Source organism: Carassius carassius, chromosome 4 (assembly GCF_963082965.1).
Source record: "Carassius carassius chromosome 4, fCarCar2.1, whole genome shotgun sequence".
Classification (NCBI taxonomy): domain Eukaryota; kingdom Metazoa; phylum Chordata; class Actinopteri; order Cypriniformes; family Cyprinidae; genus Carassius; species Carassius carassius.
In genome coordinates this window covers 18,744,998-18,768,467 of record NC_081758.1, presented here as the reverse complement: position 1 = coordinate 18,768,467, position 23,470 = coordinate 18,744,998, and the positions used below count along the sequence as shown (strand labels likewise).

The 23,470-nt window shown below is 37.8% G+C and overlaps 1 protein-coding gene across 2 annotated transcripts; it reads right to left on the bottom strand.

Annotated features, from left to right (window-relative positions):
* Positions 1 to 5,273: 5,273 nt before the first annotated feature.
* On the bottom strand, positions 5,274 to 22,338 carry LOC132139013 (transmembrane protein 161B-like). 2 transcript variants are annotated; one of them, XM_059547720.1, is made up of 12 exons: positions 22,115 to 22,337; positions 17,204 to 17,307; positions 15,805 to 15,891; positions 13,006 to 13,103; positions 12,739 to 12,895; positions 10,654 to 10,805; positions 9,069 to 9,129; positions 8,740 to 8,880; positions 8,078 to 8,191; positions 7,309 to 7,483; positions 6,596 to 6,692; positions 5,274 to 6,508 (listed from the first exon to the last, which is right to left on the bottom strand). In XM_059547720.1, the coding sequence occupies exons 1-12, from the start codon at positions 22,115 to 22,117 to the stop codon at positions 6,243 to 6,245; spliced, it is 1,455 nt and encodes a 484-aa protein (XP_059403703.1). In that variant the 5' UTR covers positions 22,118 to 22,337; the 3' UTR covers positions 5,274 to 6,242. The 2 variants fall into 2 exon arrangements, with proteins under 2 accessions (XP_059403703.1, XP_059403704.1); XM_059547721.1 differs by lacking the exon at positions 8,740 to 8,880 and having other exon boundaries at positions 22,115 to 22,338.
* Positions 22,339 to 23,470: the final 1,132 nt, after the last annotated feature.

Below are 23,470 nucleotides of genomic sequence, written 5' to 3'. Positions count from 1 at the left end.
TATTTATTTTTTTGAAAGATGATGGGGGACGTTATTTATTTTTCTTAAAATAACACGGCAAGTAATGGGTGGTAATTAGCAGCAGCTACGTTGCTATGGCGACATCATTTTATTCTGGAAAATATGCAGTTTTATGATTTAAATAATTGTACAGTTTACCAAGACATCAAGCATGGAAATAAAGGACTTAAAATAAGCCAGTTCACAAAAAAATTACCACTTTTCAGCAGTTATGTTAGGAGCTCGACCACGTCATCTCTTTTGAAAGACCTCTTGACCTTCGATGTCTGGCATAGTCCTAGTTCCTGCTTTCCCACAGACAATCCTGCAAACGAACCCGTGTCAAGAGGCTCAGCATATGGCCTCGGCCTTTCCTATTGTCTGGAGTGGCGGGGCAGGATGGGCCACCATTATTGTCACCATTGTAAGATTGGCAATGTGTCTGGAGGAGCAGACACAAGGCAGTGCGAACTGATCCCAGCAACCAACAATCACATATCATACAACGGTTTCACAAATGTTTCCTTGCCTAGTCATATTGTTAATATAAAGGCCCAAATTTTGGGCAGAACTACTAAAGACATAATGTTAACCGAGACCCTGTCATTAACTTTGATTTACATGCTTTGAATGAGTCAATGTCTCTGTCAAATAACTTTGTATCAGAAATAGACAACTATATCACATTAGAGGCAGGTTCCACACCGATTGCTTACTCTAACTATATATCAAGCTATTTCATAAATATGATTTTGCCAGATTTAACTTTCAGCTGTCAGTTGGTGAATAATGAAAATATTTGTTTAGTGGTACTGCAGAACAGATATTATCCACAGTTCTTGTACCATCTGCTTGTGCCATCCTATAAACCACCTAAAACGACTCTGTGTGTTTTCCTACACTCTAAACTGACAGAAAAATTATGAATCGCACACCTCCGGCAGATGATGAGGTATATAAAGCAGCTGGTTAAAATGAGTTTCTGTCATTTCGGGAGCTTGATCAAAAATTCTCATTCATCACCTTTTAGGACAGGAAGATGCCAATGGCAAAACGTATTTTTGTTTGATTTGTTGAAACTGACACTCTGTGAGTAATTTTGAACATAAAGACATTGCAATTATGAAGTCAATTGATTTTTCATATTAAAATCATTTCCACTCGCACCCCTTCATCACCCTCTACGGCAATGCTTTGTTGAATAATTTGGATGCACAGTTATATTTTACATTAGGTCACAGAGAATTTGACTACAGCTTTAAATGCATATTATGTAATGGATCTGAGCTAGCATGAACAATGAACAACTGTATTTTCAGTAACTTACATTAATAAAGATGAATAAATACTCTTAACATATGTATTGCTCAGCATTAATTAATAGGATGTTATTGTAACGTGTTAATGCTTTATTTTATAGGTATTTTATTAATAAATAATACTTGATAGTATTTTTAGCTTTAGTAGTGTCCAGCTCATTTCTGCGCTTTTTTGCCTGTAATGCAAACAATTTATGATTATTTCAGCTGTGTGCTCATGTACATATAAGATGAAGAATTTTTTATGCAGTAGCAGGATATGTATTTGTCTCATTAGACATCCGACATAGTCTATAAGTAAAAAAATATTTGCCATATGATTACACATATGTGACTAATTCACAACCTTTGGCAGGGACCACAAAAGGATCAATTAAATGAAAGACAGGAAAAAAAAAAAACATGGATAAAATAACCATTTTATATAACCAAAATAACCAAAATCCAGCATTTTGAGAGAAAGCCCCACCTTGCATGTACCATCTTAATTAAATTGTTGTTGGTAACAGAGGCAATATTTTGGCAAATGGGCAGGCTTTAGCAAAGTGAGTAGGGGCCACTTTTTTGCCGCTCTTGAAATACGTCCCTTGCAAACTTGCAGACGAATACAGACCAACCCTTATTTCCCCTGTCTTTCAGGCCAGCAAACAGAAGACATAATATGAGTTTCTCACCTCCAGTGGTGACTTATGGGGAGTCAGCTCCTATGGCCTAGACAGAACATACCTCCAGCCACTGCACCCGGCAACTATCTCCAGCGGCAACCATTCCCCAGTGACAAATACTTCTGTATAGGATCCTCACTATGACCACACATATACCAAGACTAGCCGCGCAAGAGCAGGGCGGGAAAGTGGTAATATCTGACTGTGGAAATAAATATCATGTATGAAGCAAAGTTTCTTACTTATTTTTCTTCTCGGATAGGCCTCCATATTGTATTGATTACACGTGCAACTAAGCACATCATGTTTCTCCATACATGGTTTCTCTCTTATTATCCTCCTTAATGTACAGTCAGTCATTAGTGTAAAAGAAATAACACTGGCTAACCTTGTGTTTCCAGTTTAGGCAAAAATACTAGCCACTATTCCACTAAAGGCAGATTTAATAATAATAATAACAACAGCATAAATTATTTTCCTATGTTATTAACAAATTTATCCAAATGAATTGGTTACTCAGCCCAGCTTTCTGTTTTTATTCATTCAGATTATTTTTAAAAGGACAAGGCTCTCTGTTTCATATGAAAGGTTATCAGCTTTGTGACTTCTAATAATGAAACTCACTAACAGGTATTTGTTTTCTGTTTCCACTTATACATATGTCGAGTATCTTCAGCGATCTTGCTGGTGTGCAGGAATCTAAATGGCGGTGTCCCACGGGGGCTTTGGGTGACTGCTCGCTGACCTCTGTTGCCCTCTGACCACTAGCCACAGTTCAGACAAGAGGCACAAGGGACACATCAAGGGCAACTAAGGGCTAAAGAGGATTACAGATCAGCAACACAAGCCTGATGAAGGTCACTTGACTGGAACATTGTAATAAATACTGTTTGTTTTTGCAAGCTTTGCTATATGTGTGGGATTTATTTATTTTTTATTAATTTTTTTTAACTTTAAATAGAGCAATGAACAAAAAAATTAAGCATGCATGTGATTGTTTGGCTCTTATAAAATTATATTTTAGTAAAAATGTTTATGATCTACACCTTTTTTTCTGAATTAAATATTAAAGTGACTGATGTTTTCATTGTATATTGCAATAAAATACAATGGTACTATGAAATCATTCGTTGACATGTATAAATATGTAAGAAACGCAAATCAGTATTACACACACATTTAAAGGATTAAAAAATATTATATTTCTCAGATTGTCTTTTCCTAATATCTAGCAGCTCCTTCTTTGTGCTCCCTCAATATCTTCAAGATATAATTCAAATGTTTTAATGAGATATAGCCAATTAAAACAAAAAGCAAAAATGTCAACTACATACATTTTTTAATGTAGAACCTTTTATGTGACAAGGCATGCAATAAAAATGTAACCCACTCTGGAATCTCATTCATTTTAAGCCTGTCATTACATTATGGTTTCACAAGGGGGCAGTCACTTCTGTCCAAATGCTCTTTTCTGTTTCCTATTACGCAGTGTAGTCAACTGAATTACACTGACAATACAAGAACCTTCAATCCACAAATGCTTTATCATAAACAACAACGAAACAGATCATGTGGTAGCTCTCATTCCCCTCATCTTAAAACATGTAAACAAATGCAGCTACGTAAATCACACAAATATGTCTTGTTTTGCTTCCAACACGTTCTTGCAAGCACGTGAACCTACTGTTCTAAAGTGTATTTGCCCTAGACTGTATTAAGGCTATTTGCATTATGGAAAATCTAGCGGTCTCTGAAAACAGTTCTCTGTCCAAAACCAAAGCACCCAAGTTCGTTTCGTTAGCTTCCACAAGCTTTAACTCTATTCATTTCTGGACAAAAAGAACAAGGTTAGGTCACCCATTATAACAAGTTCTCATTATTTATTTTGCTGCTCTCAACTGAGCTAACACAATAATGAAACTCCCATTATTTAGCGCAGACAGCGGGTTGGTCATTAAAAAGATACCTTTCGAGAAGATTCGCTCGTTCGGGCACCGGGGATGACGACCCTCAAAGGGGCTGTTTTGTGGGCATCGGATAAAATGGTTTGTGTGAATGGAGTCTTCTTAGTAAAAGAAAAGAGCCTCTTCGGCTGTTTGTTTTGGAATTTGTCTCAATTATCCAAGAGCGGGAACTAAAAGAGGAGGCCCATATCGACAATAGCACTCAGGACAATTCTCCAGCGTCACGTGGACGAGAACCTTTCACGGTGCAAATTCATTTTATTCATGATAGCAGTAGATTTAGAGGGAGTAACACGACCAAATTGTGTATATAAAAATAAAAAACACTAACTCTATCATATGTCAACAAAATACTGTGGGAGATGAGAAAGGGGAACCCTGATGGAGTAGAGGAAAGTAAAACAAAGTCATGAGGTTTTCTTGACAATCATTTATTAAACAAACTGAAAAGTAATAAATAAAGACGAGTACTTAAAATGTATTAGAGACCAACAGATCCATTTAGGCTCATAGGTTTTAAAAGAGATCCTCTACTTCACTACTGGAAAACTGTGTGGAACAGAAAAGAGTGATTTGCCTTGAATATCTCAAATTAATATGCCTCAGTTCTGAGCCTCATATACTGTTATTTGGCATTAGTCTTAGAAATGTTTAAAGACATGCTTATTCGAAACATCGTAAAGGGGGCTATACTTAGTAAGATTTTAGTAATAGATTTTTTTTGTTGAATTTTGGTCACTTGTTTTTAATTTTCCATAGTTGGGGAAGGGGGGAGAAAATCAAAATAAAGTAAAGGGAGAAAAACTAGCTGAGTGTAAGACTAAAATGGCCCTTTTGATGATTACCAAAAATTGTGAATGTTTACAGCTAAAACATTCACAAAAGCACCTTACTGCCACATTGCTAACAAATAATGATTGTATATTGTGATTTTGATAATAATGGATGCTCCTTTGCAATATAAATATCCCTGGATTTCTAATTCAACTGTTATTTGTTAAAAGCCAAGATTTTGTCATATGTGGCTCTTTATTAGAGGCCCCAAGGGGAGCAGAATTTTTCTAAAATAATAATAAAAAAAAAATTCAGACAGGATCAATACATTCATTGTCTGTGTACCTTCCAAACACTCAAAATGTAAGGTGAGAATAAGACTTTTACAGTAGGTTAAATCTAAAAAAGACTAACCAATAAAGAGTAAAAACAAAAAAACAAAAATTTCAGATATGTCTCCGTGCAGTTTTGGTAACTATAGTGCCCATAATCTCACAATATTAAAGTGGACCTCATTAAAACGCGTAGACGTTTCTTTGTGATCAACGGCGTTACGTGTGCTTCTGATTTCCAGCAGAAAGTACAGTACACACTCACCGGGGAGTACAAGCATACTTGGCACCTTCACATGAAACTAATCCAATCCTGTTATTTGATGCATTACAGAAAATCAATAGGCTGCATACAGAAACACAGAACACGCTTACAGGATGTGTTTGATGTCACCAGAAATTCAAAGTGAAACATCTGCCCGGTTAAATGACAGGGAAGGGTATCAGAAGAGCCGAGGCCAGTGCTTTAAACAGTTTTTGAGTTAGCTTTTATACTTGATCAAAATGCCCTTTTTAGATTTACCCACCAGCAGCAGGGGTCATGGGGAGCCTGCAGGCACTGGTGTTAACACACAAACCGCCACTTGCACACGCGCACGCACACTTAAATTATCTCCCAGTCTTCTACAGTCAAACGAAACGCTGATTGTGAGAAGGCTGACTTCAGTCCCTCTGAAATGTACAAATAAATATACCTTTAACAACACATACTGTTCTCCTTGATCAGTCCCCTCACCGCTCCCTTCAAGCGTGACTAAAACACTGTTTCATCTTCACGGATCAGCAATGAAAAACTCCCCTAAAGCAGAACCCAGATTCTACTTTGGAGAAGTGAAACAACTTTAAAACACTATTAAAAACCATCATTCTTATGAAATTGATCTGTCATAATTTTAAACTCTAAAAAATAAAATGCAGTATGTCAAAGACCATGAGTGATCCCTTGCTTTCAACCTTCTGGTGGTTCAAAGATGCCATCCCCTTTAAAAACAGCATTTTTCTGAGGTCTCCTTTGGACGCCATCCTCCGATCATTGACTGAATTATTGTGGTTGTTGGTTATGTATTGTTATGTTGTGTACATGGAGGAAGCCCATCAGAGAAGAACTCGGCTGATATGGTTGCAGAAAAGGGGGAATGTTTCAGGACCTCGTGTTGCACAGTTCAGTCGAACAAGCCCTTCCCGATGCTATGCAGCCATCAGATACTGGTGGTAGAAGAGCCCGAAGAGAGAGGTGGAGAACAGGCATGCGGCAATCCACCAAGTGAAGAAGGATAGGAGCCCTCTAAAAAGCAAGGGGGAGAAAACAGTCCTCAGCCCCCCGAGAGCAACCGATAGCTGGGCCACTGTTTGAGAGGCCAGCACCTCATCTTGCCCCACCTCAGCGGGGCTCGAGTCCTCATTTGACAGACACGGCAAATTCTCTTCGGGGGAAATCACCCACGAGTATCCACCTGGGGGTTAAAACAAGAGTCTCAAAAATTCAAGAAACCCTACCCGGGGCAATTGAGAACATGTCAAGAAGAAATTAATCTACTCACCTAATGTCTTTAGCAGGAAAGTAGTGTGCAGCAGCATCACCAGAGGTGCGATGTACTGAAGAGCTATTACACACAGGTAGTAAAAGACTCGGGCGACCTGTGTGAGGAAAAACAAATTTGTAGTTAAAACATTTAGGCAAATTTTGTTCAAAACAAGCAGCTTGGCAGGAGAGGAGCTCATCAAACAGACTCACTGAAACCATAACTGGGAGCTTAAGTACAGAGGGAGGCTGCAAGCATATGATTCGGGAGCAGATGTAAGACCAGACACCCCTACGACTCTACAGCCATTTGCGAGTCTCACTTATGGCTTGGAACATCAAACAGGCTCTTTTCCTCAGCTCCAGCTGTGAAGTGCTGTGGGTTTTGATCCTTGCGCTCCACTAAACTCAAATAGCCTCCTCATTTTAGAGCTCTGAGGGCAACAATGCCGCGCAGTCCTTTTTCATACCGACATATTTCCACCTTTGAGGAATGTCGACACTGTAATGCAGGCCCCAAGAGAAGTTGCCACAAGAGGGTCCCTGAGTGCATTTATTAACCAGTAGAGATCAAAAATCACATGAGCAACCTCCTTAAGATGGGAGACTTGGGAAAGATGGGATATCGGGCAAAAAGAGATGGATTTGCATTGCAATAACTTAATTTCATATTTATGTGATGACACACTGTTTATCTGTAAGGATCTGTAAGGTTTTAGAAATTCTACGCACCATCTTTTGGAGATCCATGGTACTAATGCGTCCCGCTTCCTTCTTCATCTGCAAGACGCCCTTCTGGGCCAGGTTGAGGTAGGCCTGGAGATGATGCCGCATCATGGCTAGTCTCAGCACACACAGAAGCAGGATCACCCACAGTCGCAACGTGTCGTATGTCTTCTCAGACATACTGAAAGCAGATGAAGCACCAAATCAGCCCAAAACTTTTGTGGTTGTGATTTGAGAATAAAGAACAAAGCTTTCACAAAAAAAAAATAATAATTTTAAGTCAACAGAAAAATGGCAATCACAACCTATTTTACCACCTCAATGTGATGCATTTATGAGTAAAACAAACATTAGGTAAGACTTGATCAATTGGACTGAGAAAAGTTGGCATTTCACACAAGAATGGATAATGGATGGTTTGGTTAAAATTTCTCAATGGTAGTGTAAAAAACACCTTTTTTTTTACTCTGTCAAAAACAGCTCTTTTCAGAGAAAGCCGTTTTGTGGCATTTTCCTTTAAATGCAAATGAGCTCTAGTGACCCCGCCCCTCTCTTTCTAGCCACTCTCTGAGGCACTGTTTACTCTATCTGTATTCATCATGAAACTTGCTAATTAGTACGTTAAGTAAGTAGGGCCAATTTAGTTTTCATGTTGCCTAAAGTAAGCTTCCTCAAGTGCACAGAGGGCCTTGATGAACTTTAAAACAAGTTTAAAAACAACTCAGCATAGTAATAATGCAAAATATAACGATTAGTTGTAAAACGAAATACTCACAAAGGCACACTATCTTTCCCAAATGTGGGATTCATTAAATAATCCTTTGTTATGGGCTTCACCCATAGCAGTACCATGATTAAGGGGGCCAAGAAGTTGATATGTAGCAAGATCCTAAAGGATGGACACATAAAAACAACCAATTAGACAAGGTAACACACAAGAGTATCAATATCAGTGGAGCAGTAAACATCAACTAATAATTGCCACTGCTTTAAATATACCATTTCAGCCGTACAAGTTGCATAGCAGTAATCCAGGGCTGAAAGAGTAAGCATCATAGTGTCATGAAACCAGGTATGGTGAACTGGCTACGCTGAAGAGGATAAGTTATGCGAGATATGAAATGTCTAACTCCTCTTTTGTAACACAGTTACCACAGAGCCCAATGCTGGCTGGAAATGTAGACCAGGTCCATCTACAGTAATGATTATCTGCTAACTTGCTGCAGATATAGTCAGACACTGATGCTCCACATCAATTAACATGGAAATATTCTTAGTGGCTACAATATTTCAGTATAAACTGGTTAATTTCCGCTTTGCAAAAATAAATTCACTAAATAGGTTAATTCAAATGTAAGGCCAAAGAAATACCCATAATTTTAGGTAACTATTTAAGGTTAGTGAATAGATTTAGATGAAATTTTCTGAAACATTTACTGTGTGACTTTGCAGCTGTTTAGTGCGAGGGCATCAAGATGCATCTGGGCCAATCGCAGGCCTGGGAAGGTGAGAAAGGCGCCAATGAGAGCGCAGAGCAGTGCCAGAATCAGCTTAAAGGTCAGTTTGGATATGGGGCCCCTGTAGAGACAGAGGAAGAAAGCAAGGCCTATTCACTGCAGGGAAGCACAAACCATCACATACACGGCTTAATCCCAACCCATGGAAACATGGTATACTGCGCGCGCACACACACACACACACACACACACACACACTCTCTCTCTAATGACAAAAGGGGGCAGGGGTACAGCGGCCATAATACTTACTGAGACTCAAGGCCTTGGTTCTCCAGAAACTTTACGGCACTTTCAGAAAAATTTGCAAAGCCTATAAAAGCAGAAAAAGGAGGATAGAACCAAGTGAGATTTTTAAATATATTCAAATGTAGAAAAGAAAAATAGCCATAGTTGGGACGTGCGCGATAGGTATTGTCTACAATATTGTAATTGTTGTTTTTACAATATGCAAGCTGACATTGAGTATGTCATCCGCTTTGCAAAAAACAATCAAAAATACTCCTAGAGAGTGCACACTTTTTCACTGCGTAATGTAGCTTATTTTAATGCCGTTGGAATACATGGAAAGTTTAAATGAAATTTAAGATATGCGGGGCCATGATTAACTGGAAGAATCTGACATAAAAGATAATGCACACATCTAATAAGGTTATAGAAAAGGGGTGTTCAAACCGGTCCCCGAAGGGCCACTGTCCCGTCCTGTAGAGTTGAGCTCCAACCCTAATTAAAGGTGAGTGTGTTGGAGCTGGTTTGATCTGAACTCTGCAGGTTACTGGTCCTCAAGGAGCAGGACTGATCACCACTGTTATATACTACTGAGAGGTAAAAATCATTTGAAGTCAAATATTCCCTCAAAGTGAAAAAGTTGATTTCTGTCACAGCTGTAAACTAACAACTGCATATAATATGAAGAATATGAAACTCTTTGGGAGTCAGCTGTCCATGACAGGGCTACTCCAGCTAAGGTATTACGAGCACAAAAGCACACTAAACAAAATTGTCTAAATATTGTTATTGACAAAATCACAGAAAATCATATATCTTTTTTTGTGAATATTGCACAACCTAGTCTGTCAAAGTATTGATTTTGGACCAGGTTACAGGATCTGTGGTGAATAAGCAGAATAGTGTTCAGCTTTTAAAACTGTAACAAACTGCAGCGAATGTGTGGTTTAAATCATAATGCAAGAATGAAAGTCTGACCCTCACTAACAATAAGTGATGTGAGTGATTCAAATCAAAAAGATGAAAATGGTCTACAACATAAAAGCATGTTAACTGTCAAGTTTTTACTTTAGTGGACAATAGTCAGAAATTAAACTAGGCAGCTAAAAGCTTTACTTTTTGTTGTTGTTGTTGTCTGCATGTGGCCACACATCCCAAACAACAAATATGAGGAACAATTTTTTTTCCGCTCTCATTTTTCTTGAGACTGGCTGATGTATGATACAGTGAGTAAAGCAATTCAAATATGGAAAACAGATAATTATTTTTATAGGTAAATGTAGCCGGAATTAAATATTTTTATACGAGCATGTTTTAATTTTGGACTATAAAAGAAATCCACCAAAATGGTCTCACATTCTATGTTACTACATAGGCCTAATATATATATAAAAAAACTAAACAATATGAACAGGCACAGCGCCATTATTTCTCTACCAGTGCTAATGGGGGGCTAGACCAATATGTGGGGGTGCTAAGAAAATAAATGATATTGATTATGTCAGTTACTTTAAAAGAAATGGGGCTAAACCGGGGCTATTAAAAATTCTGATAGGCCGGTGTAACGCCGTCACTGAATATGCATAAATCCAACTTGACACTACTATACCTGTCTCCAGGCCAAATTCCAGGTAGTTCTCGGTGACAATCAGGATAGCCATGGCTTTCACAAAGAAGAAAAAGGCAAAGGTGATGCAGAGGGAGCGCTCACCGCCCTCCTCTAGTCTGAAGTAGTGAGCCGTGAGGGAGAAAAGGATCTTCCTGAGAGAAACTGAAGCTAAGGAACATATTCACAATGGGCACATTATACCAAAAAGTATCAGATAAAGGCTGGAATGAATTCTATGCCTAATGAGAGAAATATTGCAGGTTATAGTAATTTCTGTACACTAGATGTCCACTGTAAGAGTTTAACCGAACAAACATTGTCCTTCATTCCCAAATTGGATTTCAATAGAATTTTCCTTTAAGTGCAATTACTCTACATACAAACTCTCTACACTACTGAAGCTGGTTGGGTTCTATTCAAATCTAATTGAAAAGTATCCTGGCTTACATGTCTCACATTTAGAGTCACAGCAGAAGAGAAATGCATTGAAAACACGCCTCATCAAATAGTGTCAAGGCTAATTTCTCCAAGGTGAAAAACATTTTTATTTATTTTTTTAAAGCAAAAATATGTCTACCTGCACCTTTTTGTTATGATGCCTTTATGTTCCCGTTTTGATTATACTGGTCTAGGGTCAATTATTCAACTTGTAGTTACGTCGAGCAAATCTGCAAGGCAAGCGGACAGCCATCGGAGGAAATATTTCAGTGACCATCACTTTGACAAGGCCATTTTCCCCACCACACACTCTCCACTGAGATCAAGAAAAATGGCTCCTTCCTGTCCACATTCAGCCATTTGCACACATACAGACCTATCATCATCGTCATCATCTTCATCACCCTACCAGGTACCTTCCTTCCTCCCTCTCTTTTTCCCAGGCAAATCAGTCGTGAAAATTGGGCCTCCAATCTTCTGTGGCAGGCTGAGCTAGGTAAAGGGCAGTGGCGAGCGGAGGGAGATTGATCTTTCTGGACTGTGCCAGGGTTAATGTGTGTGATTTGGTGAGGCGCTAGAAGGGGAAAGTAGCAGGTAAAAGGCAACAGGTGCAGCTTTCATCACTGTCCCTGCTTCGAGACTGTGAAAATAGAGCTTCTCCACAAGGGCTGTCTTTTATAAAAGGATGTTTTAACATTTAGGGACTATGGACATGTAAAGTACTTTAAGGTTCCCAATTTGTAGTTCTGTTAAAATAACAAACGCTCCCTATGTGAGTCACATCATGCACTGAGAAACTATTGAATTAAGGTTCTCAGGCAACCACGTTCAAATAAAATGCTAAAGCTCTTATTTAACAATACTAATGAGAAAGACATTAATAATGACTAGTTGACATGCTAGATGTCATCCATTATATAATTCTATTACTGCCAATGGCATTTGTTAAGTTTCTTCATTACTCATGCTCATATCTTTGATTAGCGATAAAACAAGCAATGAATAAAAAACTCCAAACCTTAAGTGTTACAGTATGGTGGCTAACCTGAAATCACCCTATACTGGCAACACATCTAAGCAACCACATATCAACACCATAAAAAAAAAACTACTATTGTTATGCCAATATTTTCACAAATAATGCCAGTAAAATTTCCTTCAGGAAATGCATACTGCAATCATGATTTAATTTTATATGGGATGTTTACATATTTTAAAACGAATTTGCTAAAAATTATTTTCGATAATTTTTAACTACCGTTTAATTATTATCATTTACCATTTAAAAGTTTGGGGTAATATATATATATTTTTTTTTTTTTTTTTTTTTTTTGGGAAAGAAGTTTTTTACACTGACCAATGCTTTTGATTTATTTGATCAAAAATACAGTAAAACTGTAATCAAAATCTTAATCAACAGTTTTCATATTGACCCCAAATTTTTGAAAGGTATTGTATATTCATTTTAAACTGAAATCATATAGGGAAAAAAATCCATGTAATTAAAAATTAATTTCCATGTTATTTGTCAACAACACTAATACATCAATACAGAAATTACAAGCAATGAAATATGAAAAAGGAAAGGCAATGCAACAAAGGAGGAGAGGAAAATCTCCTTCAGTATTTCAAGCTACAAAGGGATACGTGACAAAGGCCAAGACCAGCAGGCTCCACACCACACTGATGTTCATCTCCCCACTGGGCTCCGCCACACAGAAGTACAACTCAGTGATGAGATACACCACTGTGGCGGCCACCGTGAAGTCCACCAACCACTGGAACTCAGGAAAGTAATGCAAAGCTAGACAAACAGATGGACAAGAAGAGAAGCTTTAGAAACCCGTCTCACTAAGAAGATCCTTGAAGCTCAAGGATTCATTAGGTTTCATATAATGCCAACAGGTGAGTTACCCAGTGTGTCCACCTCTGCAATGCATTTAGTCTCCAGTTGAAGGTCGATGTCTTTGGGAATAGTCATTGGTTTGTTCTCTAAGTGCCCATTGTACTTCCTGAAAGAAGCAAAATGGCAAAATGTGAACATAGCACATATAATAGCACTGAAATTTGGCTAACCTTAAAACACCCACAAAAATAACCAAGGACATTTTGGGCCAAAAAACTAAATTGTGTGCTAGAGTGCTATTTTTCTCCATTCACTTGCCTGTATAAATTGTATTTAAGTTGCTTTTTATTCATACTTTTGAATAAAACAAAATAAAAACAACTATTTTATTATTAGAAAATACATTTATCAAAACGCACATTACTCAAAACATCTGGGCAAAACATATAAAAGAATTAGCGTTTTTTATAAAAAATAAAAATTGTTTAACCTGATAAGTGATAAATATGCTCTTCCAAGAAATTGCCGCTATCTTCCTCTTCTGCCCAGATAAGACAGAATTTATTCAGGAGCATCTGGGCTACTTTATCCATTCATTTATGATGTTTCAGCACTCTTTTAAGTGGCTTCAGTTGTAAGACGATGGGGCTTCTCTGGCATTTAACCTCATCACACAATGCAAAGCGTCACATGACTCATATCTCCTTCCTGGCAGTGTAAATTCTGGTTGCTATGTAAGTGGGACGTCATCATCAGGGTGAGAAGTTCAGCTGCTCCCAATTACATTTTAAAAGACACTTTTGTTTCATTTATTTTGATAATTTAATAAAATACTTTATTAAACTAGTAAAATGGTTTCATGCAGCTGTCATAACTACCTGCTCTTCACTTCCCAAACAAAATACCCAAATGTACAATATAACCTACAATGAATTAGTAATGAAGCAGCTGTGACTGTCGTTAGAAATAATCTCCTTTTAAGCATTACTGAAGTAAAGACAATTTAATAGCACTGACTGAATACCATTTATCATAACTCTTGTTGCGATACAAATTGATAACATATTTTGCTGTAATAATTACGAGCTTTCATAACAGTTTAGCCCAAAACTGAAATGCATTTTTGCTTAATTTCCTAAATAAATGCAAAACAAAATAAATAAATTACATAATTCACTCACTCATCAATCATAGATTAACATCATGGAGTATCATCAAATTAAATGTAATACTAATCGTTTTTTGGCCAAAAGATTATGAAAGCTCACTACAAAAATGTTATACACACACACACACAGGTTTGGGGTTGGTAAGATAATTCAATGTTTTCAAAAGTTTCTAATGGTTACAAAGACTGTATATTTAATTTTAAAATTGCAGTAATAACATGACTATTTATTCCTGTGATCAGGGCCGTATTAAGACAGTGTGGTGCCCATGGGCACTACCTCAAAAGTACCTTTCTTTTTACAAAACCACTCAATTGACGTCTGTTCATTTTGATTCATTTTCTGTAGCCGACTAGCCGTTAAAAAAATGACACATTTGCGCGTACTTGTTGTGTCATGTAATCTTTATTTATTTATAATTTATTATTATTTTTGTTGTTAAGTTAGTGTTCATAAACGAGTTATGTATGGTCTTTCAAGAATTTCAAGTTAATAATAAAATTTACGAAAAATAATTTTAAAGCTTGTGTCATGTGGTGCCCCCCTAGTTGTTGTGAATGGTTGATGCCCCTGGGCACTGGCCCAAGTGCCCTTATGGATAATCGGGCTCTGCCTGTGATGGCAGAACTGAATTTTCAGCTTCAGTTTCACATGATCCTTCAGAAATCATTCTAATATGCCGAGTTTGTGCTCAAGAAACATTTCATATCAATGTTGACAACAGTTGTGCTCCTTTAGATTAAGTGGAAACCAATATACGTCTGTTTTCAGGATTTTTTTATTATTTATTTATAAATTATTTTTTGATGAATAGATAGTTCAAACAAAATACAAAAAAGTAAATGTCTTTACAGCCACTTTTTACTTTTTAAAAGTTTTTTAAGGCCCTTTAATTATTAACTCTAAATTTATTCTACAATTTCATTTATTCCCAATGATTAACGAAAGCAAAAGAACATAACTGAGAAGCAGGTATCAACGTGTGGGATCTCAACTTTGTCTGAGGGACAGCAGATTTTTCACAGTCCTAACTGAGGGCTCTGTCTCTAGTGGAAACCAAACACCAGCGTTTGCACATTTTACTGGGGATTAGAGGAGCCCTCCTCTCTACTGAAAAAGAGCTAAATCCACACAACGTTCAAATCAAACATATTTCCACCCAGGTTAATGCTGTCTGCATGACAAAGAATAGAGAAATGAATGTCGGGCTCTGCTGGGAATGGTGGGATATTGGAAAGGGGCACAGGCCTTAGCTTGAACGGGTCTAGTATGCAAGCTTTCTGCCCCGTGGCTCTGAGCCAGCTGAACCTGAGATTCTTGGACTTCTCCTCTGGGTCTCTGTTGTTTACATAGGTCAGTATGCACAATGGTGTTCAGCACAAAAGCACTGTGGGCATGGTAGTCTCTCTGCACTGGATTGTAGCATACCTGCCTGACAAAATGGCCCACAAGCTCCCTGTAGAGTAAAAATGGGCTTTTGTCTGAGAACAGGAGGTAGGTATAATAGAGCTGACTATCAAAGCTAAGCTGCTAGACACAGGCTAGTCTACCTTTTCAGGGAATTAGCATTGTATGCTTAGACCCCTACAGAATACTGGCAACAAAGCTGCTTGATTTTTACCACTCTGTTGTAGCCACAAAATGTTCTTTCATACACACAAATCTAGAGAAACGTCCAACAGTGAAGCGGTGTTGTACCTGTCCTTCTTGCTCTTGCCTCCTTTCTGCTGTTTTCCAGCTAAGGTCCTCAGCTCATCTTCTGTAGGGTGCTGGTACCAACGCAGACTAACGAGACAAGAAGTATATCACCATCTCTGAAATACAGATTGCTCTTGAACACCTATATATGTATATACACACACACACACACACACACACACTATTAAAGATTTGATGAAGTCTCTTATGCTCACCAAGGTTTAATTTATTTGGTCAAAAATACAGTAAAACAGATTTATAATGAAATATTACTAAAATTTACACTATTTTCTATTTTATTTTAAAATGCCCCAAAGTTGAATTGTCAGCAGCCATTCCTCCAGTGTCACCTGATCTTTCAGAAATCATTCTAATATGCTGATTAAGAAACATTTCTTTTCATTATCTATGTTGAAAACTGTAGTACTGCTTAATATAATAGGAAACATTCACAACAAAATTAATTCTGTCTCAGTTTCATACCTGTATGACTAACTTTCTTCTTCAGAACAGATAGAAAAGATATTTTGAAGAATGTTTTTATCCATATAATGAAAGCCAATGGGGTTTAACGCGAGTCAACCTATTGACTATCATAGCATGGACCTCTTTCATATTTCTTTTGCGGTGCCTTTGTGACCTTTTATGAAGGTTGAAATCTTCCGGCCCATCTTTGCCAGATCTTGTAGCTGCATGGAAAAGAGCAACAACCGCAGCTTTCTGAATTTCTCCTTTTATGTTTCACAGTAGACAGAAGGCATACAGGTGTGCAATGAGGGTAAATGATCACAGAATTTTCATTTTCATGTAAGCCAAATTACTGAAGTTGTTTGATGGTAACAAAATTAGCAGATCTTTGGTGGCAAACATTTACCACAACCTCTTCAACTTTGTTTAGAAACTGGCCTGTCTCGAGCCCTGCGAGGGCCGCTGTGCTGCTTTCAGTTGTTTTTGCGTGTTTACTTCCTAATGAAAACCTAATTATGAAAGTCTCCTGGGCAACACTTCAAGCCCTGCACTTGAGCCAGAGTTTTCCCAAACTATTTTTACAGCCAAAAACAGGCACAGATGAATTATTGAGCACATTTGGAAAAGCTGTTTACCCTGAACACATATGGCGCTAATTAAGGGAGGAAACAAGCGTGGCTTGTATTTTCGTTAGCGATTCTCTTGGGTTGTACAGCTTTTTGATGATACCCTTTGGTCTTACAGAAACACCATAATGATGTATTTTTGACGGGCTCTTAATATGAACAATAAAACAGGATATGCTGTGTGCAAAGTGAAGCAGGATCTGTGGTTTGTGTTGTTAAGGCCGCCTTGTAGATTAAGATGCCATTTTGGGTTGACTATGGAGAGGGATGCCAGAGCGGCACAGTGGGCTGTACTTCCTCATTACCTGCCACTGCAGAGGAGCCATCGTGCAAAGGAATAGTGGGGTATGATCTTCTGAATCACGCTGGCCATTACCATGGTAACCACCAGCTGCACACTTATCACACCCTGAAGGGGAAGAGTGAAATATTAGAACACTTTTAGATCGCAGCAGCAAGAACACAGAACAGCATTCAAAATAGCAACTATCCTCGATTGCCGTTTTGGCAGGCCGGAATATATGAATCTGGAACCAAACTAGCAAAATTTAAGGACGTTTTTTTTTTCTCCAGATACATATTTAAGAAAAAAATGCCATGTCCATGGGGCAATGAAAAAGCAATGAATTTGGCTCTGCAAAGGTAATAACCTTTCCAAACGATGGTGACTTCCCAAGTCATTCACCTACTATGTGATTGCCCCAAACACCCCAGAATCACACTATCCCAGCTACAGCGTGGTAGGACGGGTAATCTCACCATCCACGCGTGTAAGGCACAGTGTCCTGCCCCTATGTCGAGGAGATGGTGATCACTGATCCACACAAATTCCTATGCGCCTAGCTAACCATTTCAAAAGTCACACAAAAGAAATTTACATGGCAACATGGCTGGCGTGTCACTCAGAAAGGGAGGAATCATGAATCAAATTGTACAGCAATTCAATGACAAGACAGAAAACTAGAAAATTATCTTAACTATTCCCTGATAATGTAATTTTGCAAGGCTGACTTGGTGAATTATCTTCCTTGACTTTGGAGCCTAATTGTCAAGGTATGTGGTACATATTGGTCCCATGATCTTGAAACAAATCTAGCACAGTTTATTTTCAAGCAAACAGAGCACCTCAGGACTAGACTAACAAAGCCACATATCACCACTGGTTCTCAACCTTTTTGACTCTAAGGTCCCATTTTGCCCAAGACAGTAAAAATTTAAAAAGAAAACTCAAAATAACTGTGTCATTTTCCAAGTTGCACATCCTGACTATAAGACACAGTAGGGTCAAAATTGAAAGAAAGCTGAAAGAAAAAAACTAAAACACAGGTAAGTCACATCGGTGTATAAGTGGCATTTAATTAATAGATTTTAAATAAAATGAAATGTCTGCAGACACTATAAAAATTTGCATTTTCCCTCACAACAGTCAGAGCAGAACAATGAAAAATTATAAAGCAACATCTATTCCAAAAAAATATGATAATTTAAATACTTTTAAGATTATTTGTCCCCCCTGAAAGTTTGCAGAGGCTCTGTAGTGGACCCCGCCCCTGACTGAAAATCACTGTATTAAATTATCAATGAAGTTTACATTTAAAAAGAAAGTTTTTACTGTACCTCTGGAAAATTGGGTTAAAAATGCTAACTGTATCCAAGATAAATGGTCTAAAAAGCCAATGAATTCAGTGCTTCAATGGTAATAACCTTCGCAAATAGTCTTGAGTTCCTCAGTCAGTTACATTCTCTGTACTCATTTCATTGATACCAGCATCAAACTATTCCTGTAATAGGACCAACAGCTGTGATATTTAAGTACTGCTGCCATTTAATTCACAGTGAAAACCCGTGAAGCTGTGACTTTCTGAGCATCACTTTCACTGTGAATAGCTCACTCTGTGTGCAACACTAATGCAAAGCTTGCCATAAAAACTGAAATGTTATATTTCATTTATTTTATCCTGCTTTTCACCACTTTGACAAACATGAATACCTGCACAGAGGCAGAGGCAGAGCCACACAATGACACAACAGCAATAATGCGGTGGGCTGAAACACATGAAAGCAGCCGTGTGCTTCTTTTCACTGCTGGTCACACGCATCTTTGAGAGAATAACCAAGCTGATGCCAGACTACAATGTTTCCCTCACTTTACCTGAAACAGAAAGGCATCCCATTGCCATGGCAGCTATACAACCCATAAGAATAAATGTGAGACTGCCAAAAAAAAAGCGCTATTAAGTTGAAACAATGAATGTTATTCTTTCATGGGCTGGAGTGTACGTTTGCATTCACATTTTAAGGGCACCTTTTTTTTTTGCCATTTTATTTAAAGATACAGTAACATGAAAAATGAGCTCAAGAGAGCTTAATTTGTATTTAACCTACATTATGAATAAATTACATTTCATACTGGAAGCTGGAGGGTGTGCTCGAGCAGAAATGCAAAAAATGCCTCACAGATGTAAAAGAGCTGATGACGCTTCAGGAAATTCCTAATGTGCATCTATCGCTATAACTGAATAAAAAGATAGAAACGTTCTGAATAATGAAACACAATAAACACTCGATTGCGACAGTACATAGTTTATCTGTGTTCCTCAAGCCATCTTGGGTAAGTATATTTAAGTATATTTATAATCCATTCCTCGTCGACATAGCCTTTATTACAGTACAGAATATATTTTCTGCCTCATTCTATGACAAAAAGCTACATCAGATCACAAAAAATATTATTAGTTATTTTAAACAATCAACTGATGTTGTGGAGTAAAAACATGTTAGTAAATGTTCTCTTTTGTTGGACAACATTTAGAAATGCTTCTCATTACAAGTCTTTACAAGAGAAGATGTTTAGCATGCATTACTTTTTCAAATGCATGTTATAAGCAACCCTCTACATTGCAAGTAAATCACTCGCATATGCAACTAAATTTTACTCTGGGCGACTAAATGTTGTCTATCGTTAGCCATTGGCTAATAAATTCTTAGATTTTACTCGCCAGTGTGTGTTTTCGAAGCTATTATAAGATTAGCACAGATATATTTTCACTCGCTGAACACTGACTGAGCGCTTCAGAGTTTCTCTCTCCATCAAGCGATCTGTACTTTTTCGATTCATCTCAATGGAGGTACAGCACAACTGTATTTGACGCTCTGTAAACTCTGTTTGAAGGCGCATGACTAGCCGGCGCTTTGCTGATAGCGCTGTTTCTCACCGAGCGGCAACCTCCCGCTCTCTCTCGTGAAACCCATACGGAAGTGCCTAAAACTACAATTCATCGACTGGACGCTAGAGGCTGGCTACAAAAGGGAGCCAATCACAAAGACTCCCCATGTTAAAACTATTTCATTGGCTGGCGCTGATCTATTACGTCCCTGTTTTGATTTCAGCAAATCAGTTCGACCGAACGCAGACAACGTGATTAATATTCATGAACCCAGCAGCTCATCAATCCGTAGTGCATTGTATATTGTTAGTATGGTAGTAGAATTAGAAGTAGTATTATCTTTAAATAATAATTAATGATTACTTTTTTTTTCTAACAGAAACCCTGAATGACCAACACTATTTTAAAGCATCACCACCAGTCTTAAGTTCAGTTAAAATGACAAATATGCATTCATACATTGATACCAAGTTTTAGTTCTAATCACTAAAGTTCTATAATTAAATAGTGCTTAATACGATAGTATAATTCTTGATTGACTGATTAAGAATACTGAGAATTGTGACATCCCTGCTTTCCAAGCAACTTCCCTTTATTTGATTCAAACCATCAGAAAAGTGTCACATCCTGCTGGACATACTTTTTAGAAGCGTGACATAAAAAAATGGGCCGCCAGCCATGCTGGGGAAGTTTGATCCGTCAGAGAAAAGTCACCATGAGAGGTTGGAGCAGGAGAGGTAATTGAAGCAGCATGGGACACTTATCTGCCTCACTGGCACTGACCTGGACAGCACAGGGGCCAAATGAGCTCTGAAGGGGGACAGTGAAGATAACCAGCAGGTCTAGAAATTCAGTCACCATACAAGATAATGGTCAGGAAGAGAGTTGCTCTGGCAAAGCATGGATTTTAGCCATTGGCGACATGTCAAAATTTGAAATTTTGTAATTAACTTTCTTCCATTACCCAAGTTTGCACTGATGCATTGTAAATTATAATTCAACCATGCACAAAGACTAATGCTTGTGTGAAAAGATACAGGCATCAATCTAAAACTGGTATAATAGCATTATTATTAAATGATTTATTAATTACATGATCGTACCACCACATACATTAATACAAACCACACCATAATGTAGCGCATCCAGCGGTCCAGACCTATAAGTTCTGCTGAGAGTTAAATATTAATGAAGCACTTGCAGAAGTTTCCTAAGTTTCAGTAACAGGGCCATGTACAGGAATGTAGTGCACAAGAATGTCTCAGGTCTGAGGCTGAGCTGTATTTAAGGCTAAGTGTAGCCTATCTCATCAATCACCGGGGAAGGCCTATAGTTCCCATTTTAACTGAACAGTTAGGCATTAAACCAGAATAAGCTGACCTAAAATGATAATTCTGTCATCATTTAGTCATCCGCATGTCATTTCAAACCTGCATGACTTTCTTTCGTCTGTGGAACATAAAATGACATATCATGCATGTTTGTTATAGTCTCCATTCATTTCCATAGCCGTTTTCAATTCAATTAACGTTAATGGTGAGTGAAGCACACCATATCTTTATGTACAAAAATATATTTTCCACAGGTTAGACACCTGGGGCTGAGAAAAGGATAAGATGTTCATTTTGGAAAGAACTACCCCTTTAAGATACAAGTCATTTTGAATGGATCTGAGGGTAAGCCCTTCCATGATGTCATCCAGTGGAGGACATTCTGAGGTCAAGAGCTTTACCTGTGCACCAGGTGAAGCACATCCCTCTACTAGCAAACCTATCAAGTTCGTCGAGTGAAGCATTTATAATTACCATTAAAATGACATTACATTATATCATTCTTAATTTCTGTTTTAAAAATAAACACGCAAACATTTACACTCATAGGATTTAGTGGACTCAATCCTAATAAAGAAGTTACTCAGACCTAGAAGCAGAACTGCAGGCATCTAACACCAGAACGTACAAATAAACAAAACCTCCTCTCGATATATATTTAGCATGCATTAACGAAGACCCGACAGTAATGGTTCATTCAGATGCTGTGGTCTCTTACCATACTGATGCTGCAGTGCAGTGACAGATCTCAAAGAGCACCCCTGAGCGGAGATCCAGCGGCACGGAGCACATAAGCCTGTCTTGCGGGGCTGTTATCTGAGAGGACTGTGTTGACAGGTGAAATGAAGACCTAAACAAACATCCCACGGATCGAGCGGCGGCTCCACTGTGTTTTCAACTGCAGTAGAGGTCACGTTCAGTCTCTCGGTGCCGAGCTGCCACTGACAGCCTGCACGGTTTAATGACCGCGAGAGCTCCCGAATAATAAATATTTGTGTCACAGTGATATTTCAGATTGATGAACAACATGCATGCTCGTACATATCCTCGTTATTTAGTATTTACAAACGATAATGTTGTATTATTCTCAGTTTTAAAACAGGCAATAATTTGGGCGACTTATAAATCTTGCAGGACCCCCTTCACCGGAAGTAGTGAAAGGAGCACATGTGACGTTTTCCTACCGGTGTTGTTAACCCTACTCGGACTGAGGACTATCAATGTTAATTTACTCATATAATACTCATATTTGTGGTGCTGCTTAATAAAATCTGTGGATACACTGACAGTAACTGGAGATTCACTGATAAAGTGCTTTGCTGAAAAAAAAAAAAACATTTATATGATTTATTTATATAGACTTGTATTTTTATTTATCTATGCTTTTCCCCGCTTATTATTTCCTTGTTTATCATTGCATTGTTTAACATAATTCTCTGAATATGTAAACAGCCTACGACTGAGTCACTTCTGAATAACGGCATGATAAAGAGCATTTGTGCCACTCAGCTGTTTTGCAGTGTCAAGTATTTTATTCATAAATGTAAACTATTCTTCTAGTATCCAAAAAGATGTTGAGATTAACATTCTCTTATCTAAAAAAAAAAAAAAAACTACTACTAAACTTGGATTGTGGGCTTGAGTATTAAAGGGTTTTTATACATATTTCTGTGTAACTGACAAATAAATAAGCAAATAAATAAATACAACATCTCAGGATAAACTTTTTTTATTTTTGCGATTTGAGGGTTAACAGATCTGTAATCTATCAAATAGTCTAGAGTTGTTTTATATTTAGTAGATGCAGAAAACAGTATGCTTGTAATAAAGAAGGAGTAGGTGTGTCCACACTAGTGAGTGGAGTAGTGTAAATAGCAGTGGGTCATGAATTCACCCTCACTCCCCTGTCATTATCACTGTGTACAGTAAACAAGATATTCTTATCCTATATTTACAAAAGATCTTTGTATGCGTTTGTCTAACTGATGTAATTAACTGTCAAATGGACTGAGTGCCTTATGGTGTGCGCTTGCCTTTATTGCTTTGTTTTATTTTATATCACACTTGATTGTTT